At 43.1% G+C, this 24,371-nt stretch overlaps 7 protein-coding genes across 8 annotated transcripts; 5 read left to right on the top strand and 2 right to left on the bottom strand.

The window, feature by feature from the left end:
• The first annotated feature begins 712 nt into the window (after nt 1–712).
• LOC144701212 (Ubiquitin-like superfamily protein) lies at nt 713–2,295 on the top strand. The gene is made up of 3 exons (XM_078572954.1): nt 713–1,413; nt 1,566–1,974; nt 2,056–2,295. The coding sequence occupies exons 1-3, from the start codon at nt 791–793 to the stop codon at nt 2,206–2,208; spliced, it is 1,185 nt and encodes a 394-aa protein (XP_078429080.1). The 5' UTR covers nt 713–790; the 3' UTR covers nt 2,209–2,295.
• A 122-nt stretch (nt 2,296–2,417) lies between these two features.
• LOC144701213 (PHD finger protein-like protein) lies at nt 2,418–4,328 on the top strand. The gene is made up of 5 exons (XM_078572956.1): nt 2,418–2,670; nt 2,745–2,903; nt 3,207–3,467; nt 3,569–4,075; nt 4,156–4,328. Exons 1-5 carry the CDS (start codon nt 2,590–2,592, stop codon nt 4,240–4,242), a joined length of 1,095 nt encoding a protein of 364 aa, XP_078429082.1. The 5' UTR covers nt 2,418–2,589; the 3' UTR covers nt 4,243–4,328.
• On the bottom strand, nt 4,257–7,705 carry LOC144701214 (putative F-box protein At3g61730). The gene is made up of 8 exons (XM_078572957.1): nt 7,285–7,705; nt 6,335–6,534; nt 6,212–6,256; nt 5,604–5,771; nt 5,462–5,509; nt 4,767–4,937; nt 4,576–4,683; nt 4,257–4,508 (listed from the first exon to the last, which is right to left on the bottom strand). Exons 1-8 carry the CDS (start codon nt 7,371–7,373, stop codon nt 4,423–4,425), a joined length of 915 nt encoding a protein of 304 aa, XP_078429083.1. The 5' UTR covers nt 7,374–7,705; the 3' UTR covers nt 4,257–4,422.
• Nucleotides 7,706–8,903: 1,198 nt separating this feature from the next.
• Nucleotides 8,904–12,567, top strand: ORG1 (OBP3-responsive protein 1). The gene is made up of 13 exons (XM_078572951.1): nt 8,904–9,390; nt 9,469–9,512; nt 9,601–9,679; nt 9,767–9,883; nt 10,027–10,209; nt 10,288–10,374; nt 10,447–10,556; nt 10,633–10,720; nt 11,382–11,462; nt 11,537–11,613; nt 11,689–11,824; nt 11,894–11,956; nt 12,022–12,567. Exons 1-13 carry the CDS (start codon nt 9,103–9,105, stop codon nt 12,565–12,567), a joined length of 1,899 nt encoding a protein of 632 aa, XP_078429077.1. The 5' UTR covers nt 8,904–9,102.
• A 96-nt stretch (nt 12,568–12,663) lies between these two features.
• On the bottom strand, nt 12,664–16,082 carry DIS2 (Arp2/3 complex, 34 kD subunit p34-Arc). Its single transcript, XM_078572952.1, has 11 exons — nt 15,882–16,082; nt 15,628–15,697; nt 15,325–15,532; nt 14,083–14,252; nt 13,733–13,810; nt 13,505–13,637; nt 13,353–13,444; nt 13,232–13,288; nt 13,113–13,175; nt 12,983–13,035; nt 12,664–12,913 (listed from the first exon to the last, which is right to left on the bottom strand). The coding sequence occupies exons 1-10, from the start codon at nt 15,980–15,982 to the stop codon at nt 12,988–12,990; spliced, it is 1,020 nt and encodes a 339-aa protein (XP_078429078.1). The 5' UTR covers nt 15,983–16,082; the 3' UTR covers nt 12,664–12,913; nt 12,983–12,987.
• LOC144701211 (seed maturation protein) lies at nt 12,665–13,123 on the top strand. The gene has a single exon (XM_078572953.1). It carries the CDS (start codon nt 12,665–12,667, stop codon nt 12,887–12,889), a length of 225 nt encoding a protein of 74 aa, XP_078429079.1. The 3' UTR covers nt 12,890–13,123.
• Nucleotides 16,083–16,945: 863 nt separating the features above from the next.
• LOC144701207 (Leucine-rich repeat (LRR) family protein) lies at nt 16,946–21,276 on the top strand. Of its 2 annotated transcripts, XM_078572949.1 has the most exons (8): nt 16,946–17,240; nt 17,467–17,505; nt 17,617–17,875; nt 18,311–18,465; nt 19,328–19,545; nt 19,667–20,279; nt 20,432–20,920; nt 21,018–21,276. In XM_078572949.1, exons 3-8 carry the CDS (start codon nt 17,646–17,648, stop codon nt 21,152–21,154), a joined length of 1,842 nt encoding a protein of 613 aa, XP_078429075.1. In that variant the 5' UTR covers nt 16,946–17,240; nt 17,467–17,505; nt 17,617–17,645; the 3' UTR covers nt 21,155–21,276. The 2 variants fall into 2 exon arrangements, with proteins under 2 accessions (XP_078429075.1, XP_078429076.1); XM_078572950.1 differs by lacking the exon at nt 17,467–17,505.
• Nucleotides 21,277–24,371: the final 3,095 nt, after the last annotated feature.

Below are 24,371 nucleotides of genomic sequence, written 5' to 3'. Positions count from 1 at the left end.
GCAAATACAAAAAAACCGTCATGTTCCATCACGCATCCTTCTATTGGGCGTCCCGTCACATCCACATCACCGTGACGGCGTCACTGTCACCGGTGACGGAAAAAAAACCCTACTTTAGCTCTCTCCCACAGACTTTACCTTCTTCGTGAAATTGTGAGTCGTCACCCTCTCCAAACCATACTATTCCGGAATCCGGAGGACGTTTTCCCTTGTTGAGAGAGATCTCATTGCAAGTTCGCAACCTACGTTGGGCACGAAGCCACGAAGTATGCTACTCTCTCTCTCTCTCAGTTTATTCCCACCGTCCCTATCTCTCAGTCTCCCTTCCCGATTAAAAAAATATTCTCAGGCTATATCTCCAACTATTGAACTGCGGCGTTGGTTTGATATCGCAAAAATAAACATGGGACTTCTGTGCAAAATAGCAGAAAATCTAAACGTTCAAAAATACTGTTTTTACTGTATTTAGAAATAACGTCACGGCCGTTCCATCACGTCAAGCATCCTGGGCATCCCGTCACCGTTACGTCACTGTTATGCCCCCATTGTTATCCGTCACAGTCACCGTCAAGTACCCCTAAAACCGTCACCGTCACTGTCACGTCATCCGTCACGGTGACGTGTGACGTGACGGATGGCGCTTGCCTTAAAAATATATTATTTATATTCAAGAAGCAAGTTTGGCCTCCATATAAAAACAAGACCCACCCCTCTTTCTCCCCGACTTCGCCATCTTCTTCCTCGAACATCTATCTTCCTGGCTAGGGTTTGCGCGGAAGGGGGAGCGGCCATGGAGAACACCCAAATCTTCGTCAAATTCCTCGACGGGAAGACCCGCTGCCTCCAAATCCCTCGCGCCTCCATCTCCGGCGAGGCCGTGAAGCAGCGTCTCTTCTCCATAACCCGAATCCCTCTCCCCTTCCTCCGTCTGGTCTCCGGAACAAGAGAAATCCACGACGACACCGTCATCCGCCCGTCCGACGACGGATTTCTCCCGTCCTTCAGCCTCCTCCTCCGCCTCCGCGGCGGCAAAGGCGGCTTCGGCTCCCTCCTGCGAGGCGCGGCCACGAAAGCCGGCCAGAAGAAGACCAACAACTTCGACGCGTGCAGGGACATGAGCGGCCGGCGATTGCGCCACGTCAACGCGGAGAAAAGGCTGGAAGAGTGGAAGGCGGAGGAGGAGAATCGGAAGTTGGAGAAGCTCGCCGAGCAGTTCCTCAAGAGCAAATCTAAGGAGGTGAAGAAGAGCTCGTCCGCCAAGGTGGACAAGTACATTGAAAAGTATAAGGCGGATTCTGCCAAGTGCATGGAGGAGGTCGAGGAGTCGGTCCGCCAGTCGTTTGGACTGTACGAGAAGTCTAAGCGGAAAGCTTTGCCCGCCTCTGGGTCTGCATCCAAGCGTCTTCATATATGGTAAGTTATTCTATTTCGATTGATGGTAATCTCCGTCGTCGTTCTCGATAATTTCTTTACCATCTATAAAATCCAAGATTTCTGGCTCAGCATTCGAAGGCACTCTTCATTCTTCATTCGAAACTCATGAATTTCGTTTCTGGATGATGCAGGATGGGGAAGAAGAAGGTGGAGGGGAGCGAAAGTGAGAGCGAGGACGAAGAAGATGACGAGGACGCTGAGAAGTCCGTCGTTCTGGATGACGGGATTAAGAACGATGAGGGGGCGTCTATGTCCAGCGGTCAGTCTGAGCAAGAGGGTTCTGATGGGGGCTCTGGAAAGAGCATCGTGGAAGAAGAACAAGGTTGCGCGCCTAATCAAGAGGAAATGTCTTCAAGCGGAGCCGAGGAAGTCGATCTTCCTCAACAAGGGCCGGTAATGGGCTCTGCAACGGAAGAGCTCAAGGGAAATGACTCATCCCCTGCGCCTCTAGTAGAAGATTTTGCTTCGGAGAAGACTGAAAACGAGAGCCCAAAGGAGCCCTTTAAATTAGAAAATTTCAGCACTGCCCAAGAACTGGAGGTTGGTTAACTTCCCGTCTGAATTTTGACTTCATTCTAAACTGTGTTCTGATCGTACTGAAGAGATTGTTATTCTTTGCAGGTTCTGGGTATGGACGGGTTGAAGGCTGAATTGCAAGCGCGCGGGCTAAAATGCGGTGGCACCCTGCAAGAGCGAGCCGCCAGGCTTTTCCTCCTCAAGGCAACCCCTATCGAGAAATTACCCAAAAAGCTGCTGGCCAAGCCTCTGAAATAACTCTCTCGAAATATACTTGTTTTTGGCCCCTTGTGTAAACGGACTCGTCGAAATATACTAGCAATACATGAATGAATAATTCATATTTATCCGGGTAAATGAGCGAGGCCTCAAGAGAGTATCAAATATGCCCAATTTGAAACGGCGGGGTCATTTGAGAAAAAGTGACTTGGCGGGAAATAAAGCGCCTAAAAGGCAGCCAAAACCAGGCTCTCACTTGGCCTGTGTCGTTGAGCGAAGAGGGGGGACTGTTGGAGAGAGCGGAGAACGTCGTCTTCAGAGGGGCGACGTTTTCAAGTGGAGAAGCAAGGTTTTCTTTTCTAGTGGGGTATTGATCGTGCGAGGAGAGCAGATCAGACGATTAGGGTTTTCTTCTGCGGCATGGCTGATGCGTTCCCCGACGAGGTGGAGCCGACTGTGACGATCAACGAGTTCATCGAGGGCCTCGAGGCCGAGGAACTGGTAAGATCGAAAAAATTAAGACTAACCTACCCGTCGATTTCTCTCTGATCTTACTTTAAATTGGGGATTTTAAGGAAGCCGATATGGTTCTCGGAGGCGACTCGGGCGATGAATGCACCTATCCGAACGGATACATGAAGCGGCAAGCGGTGTTTTCCTGCTTGACTTGTGTTCCTGACGGCAGCGCTGGTGTTTGCACCGCCTGTTGCCTTTCCTGTCACGACGGGCACGAGGTACGAAGCAAATCCTATTCTCTTGTACCCCCAAATCGTATGAATTTGATGGAATCAAATCAACAAATTCACTGAAAAATGTTAGATGAAGGGAGAGGGTTAGAAGAGATATATACATCTACTATTCCGCCAGATGAAAGTCATGTTCATCTCTCGTATTGGGGGATTCTTTTGGGCAAAACCTCGATGACCCTAATAGGAAATTTTCCATTCAAATAAGCAAATTAGAGGCTAGCGTCTTCCTCCTTTGTGAATCCTCGACTGTCTGAAATACTTGTCTGAAATATCTGCTGATTGGATTAGGTCGTGGAGTTGTGGACCAAGAGGAATTTCAGGTGCGACTGCGGGAACTCAAAGTTTGCGGGGTTCTCCTGCAAGCTTTCTCCGAACAAAGATCCTGAGAACAGCAGAAACAAATACAACCAAAACTTCAAGGGTTCCTACTGCACTTGCGCTCGGGCCTACCCCGACCCAGAGGCTGAAGAGCAGGAGGAGATGATCCAGTGCTGTATCTGCGAGGACTGGTTCCACGAGAACCATCTTGGTCTCTCTCCTCCAGAAGAGGTTTCCTCCTCTCTCAAAACTCATCACTTAAATAAGCAAAGGGAGTGAAATGAAAATGAAAAAAAAAACCTCTAGGCATTGATGTATCCGATTAAATGCAGGTTCCCAGAGATGAAGAAGGAGAACCCTTGTATGACGAGTTCATCTGTCAGGATTGCAGTGTGCGGTGCTCCTTCTTGAATCTCTACCCTGCCTCCATCTGGGCGACGTCTAAGATTCCATCTCCGGAGGAGAAAGAAGAGGACGGAGCTGTTCAGGATGAGAATCCTGAGAGAGAACACAAGGAAAGTGTTCTTGGTTTGGACTTGAATGAGAGATCCCTAGGCGTGGAGAAGAAGAAGCCAATGTTTCTTGGTAAGAAGTGGAGGAGTTCTCTCTGCAGATGTAACTCTTGCAGTGAGTTCTACGTCAAGCAAGGCGTCGGGTTCCTCATAGACTCGGAAGATTCAATCGAGGAGTACGAGAACGTTGCAAAGAGGAAGAGGCAGGAGAAGATGCAGGAGAGGGAGGGAGCAGAGCTGAGCTTTCTCAACACCCTAGACCACGTTCAGAAGATTGAACTCCTCAATGGCATTGCCGAGATGAAGAACGAGCTCCAGTCCTTTATGGTATATACTACTCCTCTCTTTTTTTAATTCTCTCTACCAGGGTCTAATTTCTAAAATCAACTGTTTGATGGACTATTCAGGAATCTGTCGACCCGTCGAAACCGGTCACGTCCGCGGACGTCCAGGGAATATTTGAGAAACTTAAGAAGAAGAGACGACTGATGTAAGTGAAAGACGGGACTTCTAAATCAACCCTCTCCCAGTGCAAGTCCTTTTTTTGTATAAGAAAGTTGAGCTTTTCGTTTCTGTGGAATTTAAATCGTGTGGTGACAGCGCGGGAGAGGGAGAATGATTTATTTATGGACTCTGTGTTAAGAGTTTCGCTAATCTTGGGGATAGGACGCTTACTAGACGAGCTGTTGTGAGATTCTAAGTGAAACGGCCGGGTCGGCTGCGCCTCCGCTCCGCATGACTTGGTACTTGACGCTAATCCCTGGTGGACGGAAAATCGGCTTTTGTAGCTATGTGACTATAAGGGGGTTTGATGGGAAGGAGCGTACCTTCGTTGGGTTGTAGATTGGTGTTGACTGCCACTCCGAAGTGTCCGATTCTGGCCTTGGGCTGCCAGTCGTTGGCCTTTCCCACCCAGGCTTTGAGATCCAGAACCTCTGCCGAGAGGGAGACGTCATTCTTTGTCAACGTCAACGTCCCTCGTCGATGACGACAGGGTAAGAGAGAGAGGAGTGGTTACCGTCTGTCTGGCGGGACTTGATGTGCTTAAGATCGAAGATGGCGCCGGTCGCTGCGGCGTGGTGTTTGGTCACTCGGTGGGTGCCGATGTCTGCGTAGTCCCAAGTCCCCGCTTTGTAGCCTTCCTGGAAGAACAGCTCCGCGTGTCTCGCGTCTAGCGTCTGCATTGTTCCTGCGAGCGGCGGTCAAAGGAAAGTGAGCCAGATATAGTTCAGGGATATGGACGGGACGAATTTTCGTCCCCGAACGAGAATTCGTCCCGTGGTACCACCGGACGGGTTGGTTTTCGTCCCGTGGGACGAAAAAACCATGGATGAAAAACCGTCGGATTCACATCTGACTGTTGAGATCTCGCCACGTGGCCTCGCTATGACAATTTGCATCAAGGTCCCTGTATTTTTCTGCGTGTGCAAAATGATACATTCTCTCCCCCTATAATTTCCTTAAAAAACTTAATAAATCTATAATATAAAATGGGTTTTTTTCGTCTGTGACGAAAAGCCGGCCGGTATGATTAGACGGGACGGTTTCTATCGTTGGAAGAAAAACCGTCCCGTCCTTCGTCCATGAACTTACTCTGGACGTGGGACTGGGCAAAATTCGTCCCGTCCCGTTCATCGTCCATGTCCGGGACGATCCGGAACTATAGAGCCAGAGTGCTGGAAGAAGTTATTCAAAGGGTGATCAGTTAGTTACCTTCGCAGGTGTTGAGGTTGCAGACCGGACAACGAACAAGCTGTAGATCTGAAAATACAAAAATAAAAAGGAATTAGAAACTTTTTTGATAGTGAAATGAGGAGAAGAATGTAGCGGTGAGTTTGGCGCGCGTGAGGTTTACCGACGATCCATATTCCAGTTTTAACGTTCTTCACTACGCAGCCGCCGTGGTTCAGGATTGCCTTCTGGGGGTCATCGTAAGATTGTAGAAATCTTTTGGGAGTTACTAGTTTCTCTGTCAGAACCGCCGTCGGGGACTCGAAGTAGAAAGCGCCGATGCGCATCCAGTCTGTGGGTGTTTAAATTTGAATTTATTTTTTCAATTTTGGATTTGACGATTATGCTTTTCGAGCCGCATCAAATATAATCTAAAAAAATATTGCGAAACAGCTACAACAAATGCTACAGGAGAAAGTCTTCATTGTATCTATTTCTTCTAGATGAACGATTAGCACAATTCTCTTGTACTAAGAAGCAGATAAAGTGGCAGAAGCTATGGCTGTCGAAAATGTCGCAAGTTTTTGTGATGTTCTTGGACTTGGAAGCTATGTGTATCGAATGTAATATAACGAAATGATGACTCAAAACATACTTTACTGCTACGGTAACTGAATTGTTTGGCGAAAACCAGTAAAAAATACGTTACGAGCTGATCGCTCGTGTCTTTAACAAAAAATTTAAACGATTCTATTGAAAAAATTAAAGAGAATACATATACTGTCCACGTACCGATATGCTTTTCTTTTTGACGGTAGCTGTATGAGTGCTTTCCATCTGCAAAAGATGTCACAAAATAAGAGAAATTTTCTATCACAGAAGAGGGAGAAGCAAGTTCCGTTTTATGATTCATACCGAATGCCGACATATAAATTTTCATCCAAGAGGAATGGATAGCGTGTACTGCAGGAACCTGCAGATCCCGGAGGCAGGCGTACTTCCATACGCTCTCTTCCTTGATCAATTTGTTAAACCATCGGTTTGTCATCCCCAATCGTGCAAGGGTCTTTCCGTCAAGATATTTGGCGATCTCCGTCCAAACGTCTTCGTCATAACTGTAAACATGTATAACACGAACAATGAAATAATCGTCTTCTTGATTATGGATTCGAATTCCAGAAATCCTACTCTCTTTCGGACACGACCTCAAATCTCTCATCAAACGTTGTTAAAGCGCACTTCCGTTGACCTGCCAGGTAAGCTTTCTTGCTACTTTATTCAAAATATCCTTCAAGTTCAATGATGTTTTTTCACTCGATTGATACTCCTGAATGTTGTCCAATTCAGCATCGAAATTAAAGTCTCCTACGTGATCGTTTTCTTTTCGACACATCGTCATCGTTCATGTACTTAATAATTAAGAACAGTGAACCTTCTCCTTCAAACCTCTGGCATATGTCAGCCGGTTTAAACGTACCGACAAGTAAAAGACGATCGACGCGAAAGACTATCATGCGATCTAATGTAAACGAAATATTTGCTGAATGTACATTCCTTCTCGCGCAAACTCAGCTCTAATTTCAGATTATTCTTGAGAGTTGAAGTTGATTTAATGTTGAGAACGATTACAAAAATAGAGAAGTGATTAAACAAATATAAGACGGATAGGCGAAAAAACAACCGGACTAAATAACCTCGCGCAAATTGGAGCTCCTCTGCTTAACGCGTAAAGTTAACAGACAATCACTTCCATTAGATCACGGCAAGTAAATCGAACATCTCTATATTCGACAGCGGGAATTACAACAAGTTTTCATAGAAAAATCATGCAACCGTAAAAAAATAAGACGATTGAGCAGACATACCAGCCGAAGCTTGAATTAGAAGAAAGAAAAGTTGATCGCGGAGATTTGCAGCAGGCCAATGCTCGTTGTCTCTTCCTAGTGCGGTACATGGTACTCCTTCGCGTTCAGCCTTCTTTCGCACGCAACCTTAATCCTTTCCTCTGGCCTGCAACCTGGTGCAGGAACGAAGAGAACGGTACGACACTGGCGGAGAATTTTCAGTGAACTGACTGGTATTTATAGCCGCGGGAAGGACGAGGATTTCAAAAATTTTAAATTTCTGTTTCAAGCCATCAGTCGAGTCTAGAAGAGATCAGCGGCAGGTCATTCTCGTCATTTTCCGCTCTTCCCCACGACAATTCCTTTCTCCGTTTACCCGAAATAACCGTATCCTCCCTTAATTCATATTTTTATCCAATTTAAATGCATAACTGCTGTTAGTAAGATTATCCAATGGTAGATCCAAAGATACCACCCTCGGCCCAGTAGGCCCAAACGCAGAGAACAAGACGCTTTGTACGCACGTCAACCGTGCAAACTGAAACGCAGCAATACATGATTCTTCGGCTTGGTCTTTGGTCTTGAGAGCTGGGCCCAGGAGAGAGAGTTTCAGTAGTGAATGTGGACCGTCATCCGTCCTGATTCATTAGGACCAGCTTCACCGGGATAAGACAAACCATCCCGATGACGGCACGACGCGTCATCACAAAAGTTGTTAAAAATCTCATTTCGGTTTTGTAATATTAAAAGTACTGTATCATATTTTCAACAGAAAAAAATTAAGGGTGTGCGGGTAACTAAATCAACCCATAATTAACTACGTTACAACAGTTGATTAAGTTATTATAAACATAGAAAAGTATAACATTATAATAAAATGGCTTGTTCTTATTATAGCTCCGGATTGTCCGGGACATGGACGATGGACAGGATGGGACGAAGATCGTCCAGTCCGATGTCTGGAATCAGTGCAGGGTCGAGGTCGCGACGGTTTTTTCGTCCGAGACCTCTGGACGGGACGATTTTTTTGTCCGAGTGGACGAAAACCTTCCTGTCCGTTCGTATAGGGATGAATTACCGTCCCGGTTTTCGTCCTACCTTGCGGACGGGACAATTTTTTATCCAGAGATGAAAAAACCGTCCCGTCCGCGTCCCTGCACTAGTATAGTTCCGGATTGTCCGGGACGTGGACGATGGACCGGATGGGACGAAGATCATCACATCTGACGTCCGGAATGAGTGCACGGACGCGGACGAGATGGTTTTTCTTGTCCGAGACCTCGAGATGGGACGGTTTTTTCGTCCAACCTCGCGGACGGGACGATTTTTTTGTCCTGGAAAGAAAAAACCATCCAGTCCGCGACCCTGGAGTAAAGTCCTAATCAGCAGCAGTAAAATAATCAACATAGTTTAAACGGGACGAAAAAATCGTCCCGTCCGCGTCCCAGCACTTACTCCTAATCCGCTGCAATAAAATAATCAAAATAGTTTTTAATGGATCAAAACAACATAGTAAAAGGGTAAACAGACGTGAGATGGTTGGCGCGTCATCCGGTCTGGCCACGTCGTTCGTCAACGAACAGTTACTTCAAAGATATTTGACAATGTGGCGGGCGTGAGGAAAACGTTTCCTCGGCTCGTGGAAGAACACAGCATGCTCTCTTCCTCACGCAACCGTCACGCTCCCTCTCCTCTACTAATATTCCCTGTTCGCATCGGCGTGGCTCGTTCAAAGCCTCTGAATCGATACGTGAGGAGGCAGAGGTTGATTTTTCTTCTGCAAATCTCTCCAGTTCGATTCGTGTTGTTCTTCCGCGGAAGATCTGCTTTGTTTTGCTGATGGCTGCCTGTGGAATCCCTGTTGAAACTTTGATTCGCGGTGGCGGATTTGTGAAGCAGTTTTGGGACTTGAGGAACGCGGTTAGTCATCGCAGGAGATGCCTTCCGCTGAAGATCCGTTGTTTCTCCGATGGGAAGACCGCCACGGAATTTTCGCCACGCGGCGGCGGGATTGGGGGCCGTGATTCGGAAGAGGACTATGATTCGAGGGATTTGGGACCGGTGACGATGTTTAGGATGTCTGATTTCTCCTACTGCGATCGCGTCAGCATTGGCCTTGCTGGAAAGGTAACGATTGGATTCTCTGGTCTAGTTATGGTTCTGATCTGGTTATTTGATTCGTTTCGCTTTGGTTCTGCTGTGTAGGGCGACGAGTTGATCTTTGAAGCCGTAGTTCAAGATCAGGACAGGTCTGTTAGAAAGAAATCCAATGCGTTACTTGCTGTGTATTTGTACGCAATCTTCGTCCTCTTATAAAGCATTTTTCGTTCATTGTAGCCCGCTGTACCAGTCAAGAGTTGTTCTTCGTCAGCTCATCACGAACCAGGCGCAACGTAGGGGATGGAGGGCACTCGAGGTTGGTGTTCCTCCTGTTTCTTTACCAATCTCTCGTATTTTTCTTTACTTTTTCTCAAAATGAATTGCTCATATTTGTTGATTGAAGGTTTTGAAGAAACTCTCTCGTCGGCAACTCATGTACCATTCATATGCTACCCAAGTTTATGGCTACGTGGCTCAATCAGACGGTGAAGACCCAGGATCCTTCACCCTTGTCCACGGGGTGAGCATTAAACCCTTTGTTAAAGTTTATTATCGTTTTTTTTAATTCGTATTCTTATTGAAATCTGGTTTTGTAGAGAAAATTTTCTCCTGCATTTCAAGTTGAAATTCCTCATCATGTTTTTTTCTAATTTCATTGTGCAGTACCACGGAAGTTACTCTTTAGAACATTGGCTGCAACTTCCAAATTGGCTTCCAACGTTAGAAGCTGCATTGGCGCTCAATGAAGAATGGGTCAGGAGAGTTGGGGATGACAGAGTTGGAGGACCGGCTGTTACTCGCCAACATAGAATCACCCGTCTTCTGATGCGAGATCTCTTGATTGGAGTATGTTTTTTCCCAAGAAAATTATTTTAAATGATCTCATATTTCCAATATTCATCGCTTCTTTTGTGCATTCTTCAGGTAAATTACCTCCACAGTCACGGGTTGGCCCATACGCGACTGAGCCTCGAGAACTTGCATATTTGTCCTGTGGTTAAGCACGTAAAAGTGTGTGTTAATTCCGGTTAATGTTTTCCCATGTAACATTATAAAATTGTGCATCTCTGATTTCTTCGTCAGGTTGGGATACTGGGAAACGCAGTCGATTTCTTCGAAAGCAATCCAAACATAAATAGCGCTTCAGAAGGAAAGTTTGACCGGAGGCAACACATGATTGCGTTTGATATGAAGTACGAGCGCAGCATCCAGCCAAATTCCACCGCTAATCATTTTCATTACTTCAATACTCTCCTCTTTTTCTTACAGATCCGTCGGATTCATCATGGCGAAAATGGTGATAAAAGAGCTCATGGACCCTGCAGTATTCTCGACATTTAAGTCCTTTCTCGCCAAGGTAAGCACGTTGGACTCTGGGTTTTAACAGTCAACATCATTGTGAACGTCAGCGGACCTACTTTTACAATGATGATGACGTTGATGGAGATTCGGAGTATGGACGGAAGACGGTTTATTCAACGTCATCCTGCAGCGAACATCCCACCTCAGGGCTATAGTGCAGGGACGAGGACGGGACGATTTTTTGTCCCGGGACGAAAAAATCGTCTCGTCCAAAGATGCAGGATTTTTTCGTCCCATGTGACGAGAAAACCGTCCGTCCGGGGGGTCTCGGGCGTTGGACGGATGAATCTGGACGGAAAACTGCCGGACTCACATCTGACGGTTGAGATGTGGCCACGTGGCCTAGCAATGAAAATTTGCATCAAAGTCCCTTTTTTTTACTTGCGTGCAAACCGACGTCGCTCAAAAACAATTGTACAGATGGCCTTCGCATTCTCTCTCCTCGTAATTCCCTAAAAACTTAGAAAAATCTATATTAATATATTAAAAATATATAATAGGTTTTTTCGTCCCCGAAGGGACATTTTCTTACTGTCGGACGAAAAATCGTCCCGTCCTTCGTCCCTGCACTGAATCCAGAAGTCGGACGGGCCGAAATTCGTCCTGATCAGGAACTATCTGGTCCTCAGCCTCGTCTTTGTCGTGTTCTGATGTAGGGAAACGATCCATCCTGCTTGAGAGAGCACCTGCTGCCGATTATGAGCAGGAATTCCCCTTCTGGAAATCCCGGCTTGCAGGTTTTCCCCGCTTCCTTAAACCGCATAATCTGAAATCCGTGGCTTCTTCAAACTGAGCTGATTCCCCTCTGCAGATGCTAGATAGACAGTGGGGCGCCGGCTGGAACCTCCTTTCCTTGCTTCTTGCAACGAAGCCTTCCGAGAGAATAAGGTCCGAAGAACCGTAAACATCTTCAAATCACCCGCCCGGAACAACAAAATTGAACGGCTCAGATTTCCTCCGCAGCTGTCTTGACGCCCTTCGGCACCCTTTCCTCTGCGGCCCGAGATGGCGTATCGAGCAGTCGGCGAACACCATCAGATGGGGGCTCGGCTCAACCGCGGTGAAGATAGCAGAGGAGTACATCTACGGGCAGAGCCAGGCGAGTTTCCCCGTTCCGATTCTCCGTTCCTCTTCGTCTTATCATAAACGGGCCGCGTTGATTTCACAGAGGAACAGACTGGCCCACTTCATCAAGCTCATGGAGATGATGAACCCACGCCGGAACGTGGCGGTAAGAAATAATCCCCGTTTTTTTTTTTTCCCCGCGTGTATTAATAAAATAAATAAATGTCCTAGGACTGGGAAGAGCTCCTGCCGGGAAAATGGCGGTTGCTGTACTCCACGGGGAGGCACATCGGGCTGACTCTACGGCAGGCCACGTCGAGGGTCCTCATCGGGGAAGCCTGCCTGACCTTCGAACGGATACTTAACGGCGGCGCCGCCAACTTCTCCGCCGTCGCTGACGTGGCCTTCACGGCCATGCCGACGGACGGGTGGGCCCACGACAAGTCCGGCCTCGACGGCCGCCTGCGCGCCGCCGTGCCCGCCGTTCAGCTAACCCAAGGCCGGCGGGTCTTCCTCGACGAACCCGGACCGTCCGATGCGGTCAGCCTCCCGGCGGCGCAGATCGCGGCGGAGGAGGTGGCCCTAGAGGTGAGCTTCTCGGCTGCGCCGCCGTCGGTGGACTTCGCCAAGGCGGCGGTCCGAGAAGTCCGGATCCAAATCCCGCCGGACCTCTTCGACCCGACCCGGATCCTCTGCGGCTCGTACCTCGACGCCAGGCTGCTGGTCCTCCGCGCCGCCGACGGGTCCGCCCTCCTCTTCTCCCGCTCTCCGCGCTAGCCACGTGGCGAGCCGGGCCGGCGCCAACGCGCCGACTCTCGCTAGTATATATCGTTGACGAGACGGGGAAGGGTAGGAGAGAAGGGAAGAGAGAGAGATGTCGGGGGCGCAGGGAGCCCAACCGATGGGGTCGTTGACGGCGACGACGTACGAGTCGGTGGAGGGCGGGGAGAACCGGACGGCCATGGATCTCCGATCGAAAGAGGACGAGGGGGGGATACAGATCTCAAAGGAGGAGGACGAGCCCCCGGTGGGGACCGTCTCCGGAGCCGCCGGCGAGGAGGAGAACAAGCCGGACCTCGGCGTCACCGGCACCGGCTGATTACACCCTCCTTCCTTGCCTCGCCTGTATATAAATAAATAAAATAAAACAAAAATAAATAGCGAGTTAGGGAGATGCGATATGGCTAACCACCTTGGCTATTTCCGTCTCGAAGGGGTCGATCTCCCGCGGCCTTCCTTGATGCTCTGGTTAGACAGAGAAGCGTTGGTGTTAATTCGGATTATAGACCGAAGTTTAAGAACCAGGGTTGTAATTAATAGACCAGTTGCTTCATGGGCTCCTCCGCCGCCTGCGTCTCGCCGTCCGGCTTTGCACGGTCCAGCGCCTGAGAAACCCGATTCAACGCATAGTCTAGAGAGAGAAAGGATGAGAGAGAATGACCTGAATGAGAGATTCGACGCGACGACGCATCCGAGTATGCATGAACGCCTCCGAGCTCTGTTTGATTAAGAGTAAAATTAATGCCCGTGTTATTAAAGTTTAATGATGAATCGAAGCTTACTTTCACGTGGTAGCTGACGTACGCGTGGAAGGTTGATAAGCTCCAGACCGTTCTGTCCAGCTTTGTTGTCTCCGCATGCGAAGGCAGGATGACTGGAGAGGAGCGTAAATATTTTTTTGTTTGATTTAGTATGGTTTTGATCAGGGAATTACCGAAAGTTAGGAAACCGGCGTTGGCGTCAAGAGCGTGGGCTGGAGCTTCCTTCAGTTCCGGGGGAGGAGAAGTGGACCAGGTGCATGAAGGGGAGTTATTTAGCCCGCCCGTTCTCCTTGCCTCGACGAATTCCTGGAAAATTACAGATAAAATTAAAATGTCTTAATCTAGCACTAAAATAATGTTGTTCTTCATGACTCGGGATCGATGTAGATTTAATTTTTTACCTGTAAAAAGGAAATTGCTACAACTGTGTCGACTGAGTCTTTGAATCGCATCGGGTAAACGACGGTTACCTTGTCTGCCTGATAACCAGATGAAGAAAATAGATGTTTAATCCGTTGGGATAGATTCATTGGATGCGGTGAAGACTGGGAGTAGGATAATAAGATGATTATTTTATGCGAGGAATATCAGAAATTAACTCAAACTTTGGGTTGGGGGGGGTTAAAAAGGACTTCTGAACAGGATGGAAAGATTTTTAAAAAACGTGGGGTACTTCTTTTAATCTCGTTAGACCAACGTGAGGTAATGATATGAGATCTCAAACAAAATCAATCACAGACGAGAGTTTTACCCGTGGAATGACAAAGTAGGATTCCTTCGGCCGGTGAACAAGCGCCACAAAACTGTCCACATCAGGAGCAACAGTTTTCGAAGCTAGGTGCTTCAAAATCTTCTTCAATGGAGCTCCTAAAACAATTTCTCTGACAGATGATATCTTCATCAATACAGCGCGTCTTTGCTCTGAACGTAAAAAAAATCAGGTGAATTATGAAAGAAGAGTAACATCTTTCTGGATAACAGAAATGCACTTCAAAACACCACATAAACTAAGATGAGAGGCATATCCCTTCATAGCATTCCAATATTCAGAAAAAAAAAGTGTAACCACTACATAGTGTCTAAGGATAAGTTCTGATTCGTATGATCCCCAAATATTTTAGGGGTTTGGTCATTTGAGCCTGTTGGATTCAATTGCTTAGCGAATGTGCTAAAAGCTATAGCTGATAGCACGGCCGATATTTTTCAACTTAAAGCAGGATATTGTGCTTCAACACTCCCCCACAACACCTGCTGCTGGCCAATTTAAGGCCCAAGTGTTGCTTCTGGCTCTGATATCATGTTGGTTTCAAGCGCTTAATGATGATTCTAAAAGCTATTGAATCCAACACAAACCACTAGAGACATTTGGCTGTTTCACTTTGTACGTTTTCCGCTTTAAATAAGTGTAGTCAGGAAGTAGTGAAGTCGTCCTTCCCTTTTTCTTATCTCCTTTTCTCTCTCTCTAGGCAAGTCCATCCCACCTCTTATCCCCTCTCAGAGACAACCATTTGGCCAGGTCCCCCTTACTCACTCTCATCTGTGCAATGTCTCTCCCCCTTAATCTGTCCTAAATTCAAGATTGTTCACTCGTTACATCAATTCTAGGTACAATTATATAAGATGTCAATCAGGATGCAATCATTTGGTATCAGAGCCTGGTAGGGATCCTAAAGACAGAGAGAGGAAAATCATAATTGCAACTTCAATTACTTCTTCTTTGACGTCCTTCTAAGCGAGGGCTACACATTCAAGAGGAAAATGCAAACGGTGAGATGACATTACTAAAATACCTCTTAAAGGGTTTGGGATCATTTCAAGGTTCTGCAAGGTGACCGATATCCACTGTTTATGAATGAAGAATTGCTCTGTAAACTCGTTGTAAAAATCATAGCTTACACTCTCCTTAAACTAAACCAATGGGAATGGAAAGATATCTTACAAGAGACAAGAAAATAAAATACCAATTGAGGACTCGAAAAAGAACTTCTTTCACCTTCATTTTGTGGAAGCTTGGAAAAATTGAGCTTCATTGTGAGATTGTATCCATCCTTCGGGGGATCAAGAATTTGTACCACAGATCCGTATGCCGCCTTTATAGCTTCAATTGCGCCAAATGGGAGACCAGCGATGAACACTGTTTCCGGAGGTGGAGTAGGAAGCGAGAGCGATATCAACATGAACTGGGGACTTTTGACAGAGAACTGAAAGCAATCATTGGGCAAAGATATACCCTCAGTTCTCCGCAGAATTTAAATTCTAGACTAAAAATCAACAAAAAACCAAGAGGGAAAGTCACCTGAATGTGATATCGGACATCGTCGAATTCAACCGAGTGGCAGTCGAGATCAACGCCTTTCTCTGGTCCACTGAGGAAAAGAAAACCAAAAGCGTGAAAATCGTAAACGGAGGAGCGCTTGACATAAAATCTGTAAAATACTTGGAAAGTCAACAATTTCCCATAATCTGCTCATACAAGAGAACACGCTAACTCGCAGGACAAGGTAGATCCCGATTTCAGATTACAAATGTGATTTTGAGAAGAATACTCACTTCGAAGCTCTGCTTTCCAGAATTTTCAAAAGGAATCTCGACGAGGGTTGCAGCAGCATAGCCCCCGCTCCCGAGAAAATTGCAGCCGCCTGATTCCGCATCCCGAGCGCCAATTGTCACCCAAAATTCTTCCGCGATCGAGGAAAATTTTCCAGAGATCTCACCGCGACGATTTGCACCAACTCTCAATAATCGCTTTGTCTTCCGCTCCTGAGCTGTTTATATACATAAGTTTTTAACATGGAAATTATAATTATATTTCAAAACTCTATATAGTTTAACTCGGCATTTGCTCTGTTTATGCGTTTTAATATGTAATTTGAAAATAAATTTACATTTCAAAATTATACAACATGATTTTGATTCTCGGGTTTTTATATAGATGATATTTTATTAAATTCAAGAAACTATGCATGATATTTAAATATGAAAAACGTTCACATTTTTAAAAACTATGCATTATGAGTCCGATTATAGATTGTTTACGTGCAGGAAAATTGGAAAGTATATTTGCATTTCACAAAATATGTTTTAATACGAGTCCTCTTTTTGGTGGTTTATTTTACATGATATTTGAATGTGAAAATATATTTGCGGTTAAAAAATCTTTATAGTATGAGTCCGATTCTAGGTTGTTCATGTGCATGAAAATGATGTATGGTAAATATATTTACGTTTAAAAAACTATCTAGTATGTGCCTAATTTAGGTAGCCTTTTTACATGATATTCAAATATGGAAAGTGTGTATACATGATATTCAAATATGGAAAGTGTGTATACATGATATTCAAATATGGAAATTTGAAACGATAGAGGACGACCCACATATTGGTAGTTAGACTTAGAAATTATACTTGAAATTTTAAAAGCTAAACGGTATGAGTCCACTTCTAGGTTATTTATGTGCTTGAAATTAAAATATATAAAATACTTTTACATTTCAAAAAACTATTTAGTATGAGTTCGTTTTGGGTGTTTATAGAGATGATATTAAATATGGAAATTATTTTTAAATTGTAAAAAACAAATGATATGAGTCGAGGGATAAAGAGGACTAGCCTGGATCCTAATCTGCTTCGCGGAATGATCTCATAGTGTGTCGCAGTGGGCCAGGTATAATTTGACTGTTCGTACGTTCTTGATCGGGGATTCCTGTTCTGCGAGAGATCTGTGATTGATTCTGAAGGCCATTCTCCGCAAATATTGAGGTGCTTCGTTCCTATAATCATCCGTCCTTTAACCCGCGGCCGATTATTTGATTTCTGGTTGCATCGCTGGAATTTCAAGAGGTTTCTTCCGGGAAATATGAAAGCGGGATACGAGCAGGGCCACGATCGAGAAGAATTTGGGGATCAGAGGTTGTTCTGCCGTTTCACTCCAGATAATCGCCTCTCGAATATCGTATCACGTTTGTCTCATTCTCTACGTCTGCATGATTGCCATGCTTTTTAATGTTTCAGCAAAATTTTATTCCTTGGATTGTTCGGAGTTTCACATCTAGTATTAAAGACAAACTAGATTCATTCTCAGACTGGTTATCAGCTCTGCCTTTGACAACATCTCAATAAGCTACTTTTTGTGCAGAAAATTGCTGGGAAAAGTTAATTGAGTGGGATTTAATTGGTAAATTGCTTATTGTGCCAAGATCTATTCGCTTGTTTTGTATTTGTTCGTTCTGTTTAGAAGGTCAGAGAATACATAGTTTTTTTTTCTAATCGATTCATCCATCCACAGGGCAAGAGTCATTTGTTTGAGATAGGGGGATGGATGTTCGTGAAGCTCAAGCCTCCAGGCCAATCTACAATGATAATTGGGAAATGGAAAGAGGAGGAGAATTGGTATGGCTTTGCATAGAGGCAGCAGCTGAGAACGCAAAGAGCGTGGAGAAATGGCAGAGGCAGCGCAGGACGCTTGAGCGTTTGCCCTCCTCTTTGGCCAATGCGCTTTTCCACCTTCTCCTGCGCCGTCGTCTCCTCTACCCTTCCTTACTCGAGTACACTGCTACTTACTTTTCCTGCATTTTTATTTTTCCTTCTTGGTAGGTTTGCGATTGACATTACTGGTATTTCTGCTCCATTTATCTTGAAATATGTCATCTGGGTTTCGACCAGGCTGCTTGATAAATGCGTAGGTTAATCTAAATCGTGCAGCAGTTATTAAATTCCCTTCTGCAGTGAGAAGAAATTTCAGATGATAATGATCATATGTTTTTGGACACGTTGAAATCTGCATCTGTGGGCAATTATTGAATTCCCTTCTGCAGCGAAAAGCAATTTCAGACGATGATTATATGTTTTTAGACACATCGAACTCTGCATTACTAGGGACAATTATTTTGTGAAACAGTGATATAAATGACATTCTATGTATAGACTCCGTGGGAAATTCAGATCACCGATTTTTCGTTTCTTGCTTTCTTCACGTGTAGAGTCTTCCAATTTTGCGTGGAGGAGGTTGACTTTCGTGGGGAGAACTGTGTTGATGCTGAATGGATGGCGTATGTGGGAGCATTTCGGTATTTGAATTCCTTGAACTTGTCTGGGTGCAGAGGGATCAGAAACTCTGTCATTTGGCCAATTACTGGTGCGGACTCCATCATCCCTTTTTTATACAATTTTTTGTTTATTTTTTCTCATTGATACCACTCGGTACAGGGGTAGACAATCGATCAAAAATCGCAATCTGGTTGATTGGATTCACCAGAAATTAGATCACGACCCAGGGTTATACTTTCTATCAATTTTTTTATCAGATCACGAGCTAGAAATCTTGATTGATCAAGAAACAATCGATCAAATGATGTAAGTGGTTGGGTCAGACATGATCCGAAAATTTTAAAATAATAAAACTAGTGGAAAACAATCTCTTCACCTCTCTCTCACACACAAACACACACCCCCTTCCATCCACCTTATATGGCAGCTGTTTTTTTACAGAGGAAGCAAGGGGCAGTGTGGCAATGCTCTGGCAGAGGGAATCACACCATTCTGCTGTATTTTTATGGTAGGAGCAAGTGCTCTGCTGGAGTCTTATTCCCTCTGCCAAAGCAATGATGCGCTGCTTTCTGCTCCCTCCATAAAAAAACCTATGCGACGGCTGACAGGCGTGTGTGAGATGGAGATTAATCGCGCGTTCCAAACGGCAGTACTCAATTGGATTGATTACCCATTCCACATACTGGATTGATCATCAATCCACAACTGATCGGCCCTCTTGATTAGATCTGATTGATGTGCCTGTCCTGATTAGGACACTCTGATCAATGCTCAGATCACTATCTGCGCCCCCCAGTTTGCGAAAAATTCCAAACACGACCAATCAAATCTCAACCTATCTGATCATCGACCACCTATTGTAGCATCCAACTTCTACTTCTCACAGAGGTAGTCAGGTCAGCGCCAGCTGAAGTATATATGCATGTATAAGTTATTGCTTTGCTTCGCAGGGATGGTTAGTTTGAAGGACTTGGATTTATCGAGGTGCTCAAAGATCACCGACTCTGGGATTGAACAGATTTTATCCATCCCAAACTTGGAGAAACTCAGCATTTCACTGACTAGGGTCACCTCCAAGGGGATCAAACAGTTGGCTTCTCTTGTCAAGCTGCGGTCATTGAATTTGGGAGGGCTGCCTTGCACTGACCAGGCTCTGGGTTCATTGACTGTATTATCTCTTCTACTGATCTTTCTTTCTTTCCTAATATATATCAGGTTTTTTTGTTTTTGTTTTTTGTTCCTGTATATAGCAGAAAAGCCTCACTTTTTTCTTTGTTTTCTTGTTATAGGCGCTGGTGAAGCTTGAACACCTGGTTCTGTGGGGCAGCGAGATCACTGATAAAGGTTCTTTGGCGTTCACTAGGTTCCCGCTGCTGAGCAATCTCGACATAGCCTGGACAAAGGTCACCACCCTATCAGATCTACCCTCCCTCGTCTCTTTAAACATGAGCAACTGCACAATCCACTCGATTTCTTCTGTAAATCTCCTTGGGAAGCCATCCTTAACTGAACTACTAGTTCATGGATCTACGTTTTCTGATGTGGAGAAAGCTTTCTCTCACTTAGATCCTATAAATCTCTCGGTCTTGGATTTATCTTCCACTGATGTTTCCAGCTTCAACTTCTTGGCCGGAATGTGCTCGCTTGAGCGGCTGAATCTCAGCTCTAGTTCGATGGCAGATGACCTCATTTTCCCTCTTGTGAGTTCAGGGTTCAAGTTGGGGGATTTGAATCTCAGCAGCACCAAGATCACTGCTCAGTCCCTGAGCATTTTAGTTGGGAACCTTCCAAATCTGGAAAACTTATCCTTGTCTGAGACTATGATTGACGATTCATCACTTCAACATCTGGCAGGAATGCCCTCCTTGAGGACCCTTGACCTAAGCAAGACTGGAATTAAAGGTAATCTCTGCATCATCATTGTTATAATTACCACATGTCCTGATGGAAGTTTGTGAATGGGTCCCAGTTGAAATGGTTATTATTACCATTATCATTTTCATCCCAACCTGCACATCAAATTCTCATATATTTATTCCATTTTAAAATCACAGGTTTCATTCAAGTGCAAGGAGAGCATGCCAAGAAATCATCTCTTCTTGTACTGCAGAATCTGGCGAAATTGGAGGTGTTGAACTTGGAAGGAACTCGGGTTAGAGATGAAGCGGTTCATCCTCTAGGCCTGCTCAAGGGATTAAAAAGCTTATATCTGAAGAGTGACTTCCTCTCGGACGTCTCCTTCCATATGATGTCATCCCTCCAAACTCTGAGCATTATCGGATTCCAGGGGTGCGTACTGTCCGATAGTGGGCTCCTCTCATTTCGGCCTCCGGAGACTCTGCAAGTGCTGGATGTGAGAGGATGTTGGCTCCTCACTGAGGAAGCTCTCTCTTCCTTCTGTGGGAGCTTTCCAAATATAAAACTCAAACATGAACTCATCCGGTTGGATGAGTATGACTTTGAGCGCAGCCAGAGAAGGAGTCTCTCGAAGATGAAGTCAGATAGAGCTGGATTCCAGTTTTCTTCAATGGGAAAAGTAAAGGGTGAGGACAAATTTCTAGCTTTATACTACTTTTTCAGAACAAAAAATTTGTTGGGTTACTAATGAGATTGTTTTATTTTTTGTATTCTATGGCCCAGATGAGAGGATAAAGTACAAAAGGAAGGATTTGACAGACCTGGCTTCTTCTCCTCCATCTGAGGCAGTGATCATTTCTTTATCGCTCTTGCCTGAGGAGCTGAAGACAATGGGAGGGCATTCAGGGGAATTGGGCTAAGAGGAGAAAAAATATCAATATTACCAGGTGAGAAAGTATCTTAAGTCTTCCCTTTGTAATTGAATCCTGTAAAAAATATTATAAATAAATAAATATAGAATTAGCCAAGTTTTTTTTTGCTATGGGTAGCTTTCCACAGGGCGTTCAAGAATCCACTAGACTGATGACGCATACTGGGAACTGATCTCATTGCAAGAAGATATCGGCACAAGAGCCACAAAATAGTCCATATTCAGAGAAACTGTTTTCAATGAAAAATGATTCAAAATCACATTTGATGGTGCTCCCAATTCCGGAAAAAATCTATAATAGATATATTTATCCTTACAACACTTCCTTGGTTTGGACGAAAATAAAATTATGGGGAATCAGAAAACAATGACCACTTATATTTTTCGGGTAACTAAAAAGATCAGTGAGTTGAGGTAATTTTCTTGGGACATGTGACATGGCTACATCTCTGTCCTGACAATTAGGCCCACATGTTTCTAAAAAACCTCCTAGTAATTAAATATTTTTCAAGTAATAAGAAACAAATTTAAATCTCTCCCATGTCTGTCTCAACATCTGATTCTCTTTGTATGTATTACTCATGATTCCTCTTGCCTAGTCATTCTTTTTTTTCATGTCATAATTACATTGTCATTGGTTCTTAAGTTCAGAAGTTATCTGTAAAAAGTATAATGTGAAAAAAGTTACATAAACCTTTCGATTGTCAAACATCAATGCCCAATTTGATTTGCATAGCTAGATGTATATTTCACATATAAAAAAACATTGACACCCTTATTATTTTCATTCTGCGGATAAGGTTTCACTGTATTGTAATTTCATAAGAGTCCTACCACACCATATTACACACATTACTGTAGCAATTCTCAATTATATACTTATTCATATAAATATATAAGGTGTATCTCTGTTACTCCAGAGGGATAACATTTGATTTGCAATTTCCAAGTACTAACTTTATTTTGTAAGTAAAAATTTACATGAAATGAGCACTAATTGCATTATTTTTAGAAATAGGAAGAATTTTTCCTGTTATACCTACTTCATCAAAAATAAAATGAAGCTAGTAGCATAACTTTTACCACATCAACTGTAAATTATAGCAGGACGTATGGAAATGATATACATTTATCAAATTATACTTTTATAGATTTGATTCACATATTTTTGAAGTAACCATAACATAATTTAAATCAGTTGAGTTAATTTTGTGTATCTAACCTAATGATGATTATACTTTTGTCATGTTATCAATCGTAACATGCCAAAATTATATAAACATTAAAGTTTATATAATTTATCTAATTACACATAATTTAATGTTTGCTGATAATATTTAACTCATAATATAACTAATTATACATTCTGGAATGGGCATTGAATCCAAATTATATGATTGCACATCACACGTTATATACTCATCAATTTGTGAATATTAAGGCTTCATTTAAACAAGATAATTATTCGTCACAACATTTATGTTAATTTCTTTGACATCATGACACATTAAATTGAACTAAGCATTATTGAATTCCTCATTTGAATTCTTAATTTTTATATGTTCATCAAACTCAATACCTTTTTTATTACATAAAGTCAATAATATTTCTTTATACCCCCAAAATTGTTTCTTAATCCATTTGCGTATTTCGATATTTATTTATCCCATTTTGTCTCTCTATCTATCTCGATCTCTTTCTCACTAACTCTTTCTATACCTGTCTACATATTTATTACTGCGTAGGTACTTATAGCATGCATCCATATAATGTAATTACACATCATTTATCACCATTTTATACATTAAAGTGAGTCAAAGAACTCATATCATCATAATATTATATATATTTGCATAACGCATCCATATATATTTATACGATTTAAAGATAAGCATTTCAAAAAAATTATGTATGAAATGGATTCAAATATTATATGGTAATTTTCAAAAATATTATATTTTTCTTATTTTTTGAAATTTTCTAGGATCTTTTCATTTTATTTATGAATTATTGAATTTATGATGTCAAAAAATGCATTTCAAAGGGATATTATTATTTTATGAATGTTCAGATTATTGGATTGCTGAAACATATCGGCTTGTCTTTGTTATGAATGGTCCCAGATATGCTCATGAGACCCAAGATTGGTAGACCCAAGATCTGTAACATTACATGTTAAACAAACCATGGATGTGATACCAGTCTCAAGAGCATTGAAAATTATGCAGTGTCTGGCTCTGATACAACAACCTGAAAAATCTACAGAGTGTTATACTGCAACTATTTGGACTGCATGAAAAATCTATGACAAGCTATATATCATTGTCTTATACAGATTGGCAAGCTGCAATCCAAGAAACATGGAAGGATCCAAGAACATGTGAATCGATAAAAAGAATGAGAAATATATATCAGCTGAAATGGGTGTGATTTCAATTTTGGAGGTTTTATAAAGCCATGAAACCAAAAAAATAGATCACTTCAGAAAAATAGTAAAATCTGTTACTGATTATTCATTCTTCAATCAAAGTTCAAACCATACTTTATTAGAAATTGATTGTATTGACATATTTCTAGATTCTTTGATAGTAAGAGCATTTGAAATATCTTTATTGATTTTTAAATTTGCTATGTGAACATTATCGACTCCCACAAAAATTTTAAAATCATTTTAGATAAATACTAGTATCAAACATTATTAAGAATAGGCTAATGGCCACGTGGATTGACCTCAATTTTACATGCATGGAAATGATGATTTTAAAAGTAATTTTGAGAGAATCCTTTTTAGGATTTAATTTAACACATAATGATACTAATCAGAAAATAACATAAATTATTAATTTTAAAATAATAAATATACTTTTTCTTGATCATCGTTTCATGATTTTTTTTAGAAATGGGAAATCTATTTATCCCAACAAGTTTTGATTAATATTTTGGGGGTTTTATTCCTTGGTTTTTATATCCATCATGATTGAAATAGGGTAAATATTTCAGAAATATTGACAACAAACTAAACAAATCTCCAAAAAGGTATCCAAGGGTGATCTATATTTCAAATTATCAGTAGTTATATTGTCGCAGAGGAAAAGTTTTCTACATTGTCAATGCAGTTGTCTAAATTTTGTGCCTATGTACTAATTTATTTATTGAAAAAATGCGTTAAATTTTTTGAGGTTTATCATCAAATTAAAATCCCTTGG

The sequence above is a fragment of the Wolffia australiana genome, chromosome 3 (assembly GCF_029677425.1).
Source record: "Wolffia australiana isolate 7733 chromosome 3, ASM2967742v1".
Lineage (NCBI taxonomy): Eukaryota > Viridiplantae > Streptophyta > Magnoliopsida > Alismatales > Araceae > Wolffia > Wolffia australiana.
Note: the sequence above shows the minus strand (reverse complement) of the source record. Positions and strands in the feature narration are given on the sequence as shown.

What these genes read in the sequence shown, in the direction of transcription:
- ORG1 (XM_078572951.1), top strand. Translation starts at nt 9,103, where the DNA reads ATGGCTGCCTGTGGAATCCCTGTTGAAACTTTGATTCGCGGTGGCGGA. An exon ending in TGCGAGATCTCTTGATTGGA is followed by an intron (nt 10,210 to 10,287) that starts GTATGTTTTTTC and finishes TGCATTCTTCAG; the next exon opens with GTAAATTACCTCCACAGTCA. An exon ending in ACATCTACGGGCAGAGCCAG is followed by an intron (nt 11,825 to 11,893) that starts GCGAGTTTCCCC and finishes TTGATTTCACAG; the next exon opens with AGGAACAGACTGGCCCACTT.
- DIS2 (XM_078572952.1), bottom strand. Translation starts at nt 15,982, where the DNA reads ATGCGGAATCAGGCGGCTGCAATTTTCTCGGGAGCGGGGGCTATGCTG. An exon ending in CGCCGGTTTCCTAACTTTCG is followed by an intron (nt 13,445 to 13,504) that starts GTAATTCCCTGA and finishes GCTCCTCTCCAG; the next exon opens with TCATCCTGCCTTCGCATGCG. An exon ending in ACGTCAGCTACCACGTGAAA is followed by an intron (nt 13,289 to 13,352) that starts GTAAGCTTCGAT and finishes TTAATCAAACAG; the next exon opens with AGCTCGGAGGCGTTCATGCA.
- LOC144701213 (XM_078572956.1), top strand. Translation starts at nt 2,590, where the DNA reads ATGGCTGATGCGTTCCCCGACGAGGTGGAGCCGACTGTGACGATCAAC. An exon ending in GCCTCGAGGCCGAGGAACTG is followed by an intron (nt 2,671 to 2,744) that starts GTAAGATCGAAA and finishes GGGGATTTTAAG; the next exon opens with GAAGCCGATATGGTTCTCGG. An exon ending in ACGAGCTCCAGTCCTTTATG is followed by an intron (nt 4,076 to 4,155) that starts GTATATACTACT and finishes TGGACTATTCAG; the next exon opens with GAATCTGTCGACCCGTCGAA.
- LOC144701211 (XM_078572953.1), top strand. Translation starts at nt 12,665, where the DNA reads ATGTCGGGGGCGCAGGGAGCCCAACCGATGGGGTCGTTGACGGCGACG.
- LOC144701212 (XM_078572954.1), top strand. Translation starts at nt 791, where the DNA reads ATGGAGAACACCCAAATCTTCGTCAAATTCCTCGACGGGAAGACCCGC. An exon ending in TCCAAGCGTCTTCATATATG is followed by an intron (nt 1,414 to 1,565) that starts GTAAGTTATTCT and finishes TGGATGATGCAG; the next exon opens with GATGGGGAAGAAGAAGGTGG. An exon ending in GCACTGCCCAAGAACTGGAG is followed by an intron (nt 1,975 to 2,055) that starts GTTGGTTAACTT and finishes TATTCTTTGCAG; the next exon opens with GTTCTGGGTATGGACGGGTT.
- LOC144701214 (XM_078572957.1), bottom strand. Translation starts at nt 7,373, where the DNA reads ATGTACCGCACTAGGAAGAGACAACGAGCATTGGCCTGCTGCAAATCT. An exon ending in AACTGGAATATGGATCGTCG is followed by an intron (nt 5,510 to 5,603) that starts GTAAACCTCACG and finishes TTGTATTTTCAG; the next exon opens with ATCTACAGCTTGTTCGTTGT. An exon ending in CAATCTACAACCCAACGAAG is followed by an intron (nt 4,509 to 4,575) that starts GTACGCTCCTTC and finishes TCCGTCCACCAG; the next exon opens with GGATTAGCGTCAAGTACCAA.
- LOC144701207 (XM_078572950.1), top strand. Translation starts at nt 17,646, where the DNA reads ATGGATGTTCGTGAAGCTCAAGCCTCCAGGCCAATCTACAATGATAAT. An exon ending in CTCTACCCTTCCTTACTCGA is followed by an intron (nt 17,876 to 18,310) that starts GTACACTGCTAC and finishes CTTCACGTGTAG; the next exon opens with AGTCTTCCAATTTTGCGTGG. An exon ending in TTCAATGGGAAAAGTAAAGG is followed by an intron (nt 20,921 to 21,017) that starts GTGAGGACAAAT and finishes TCTATGGCCCAG; the next exon opens with ATGAGAGGATAAAGTACAAA.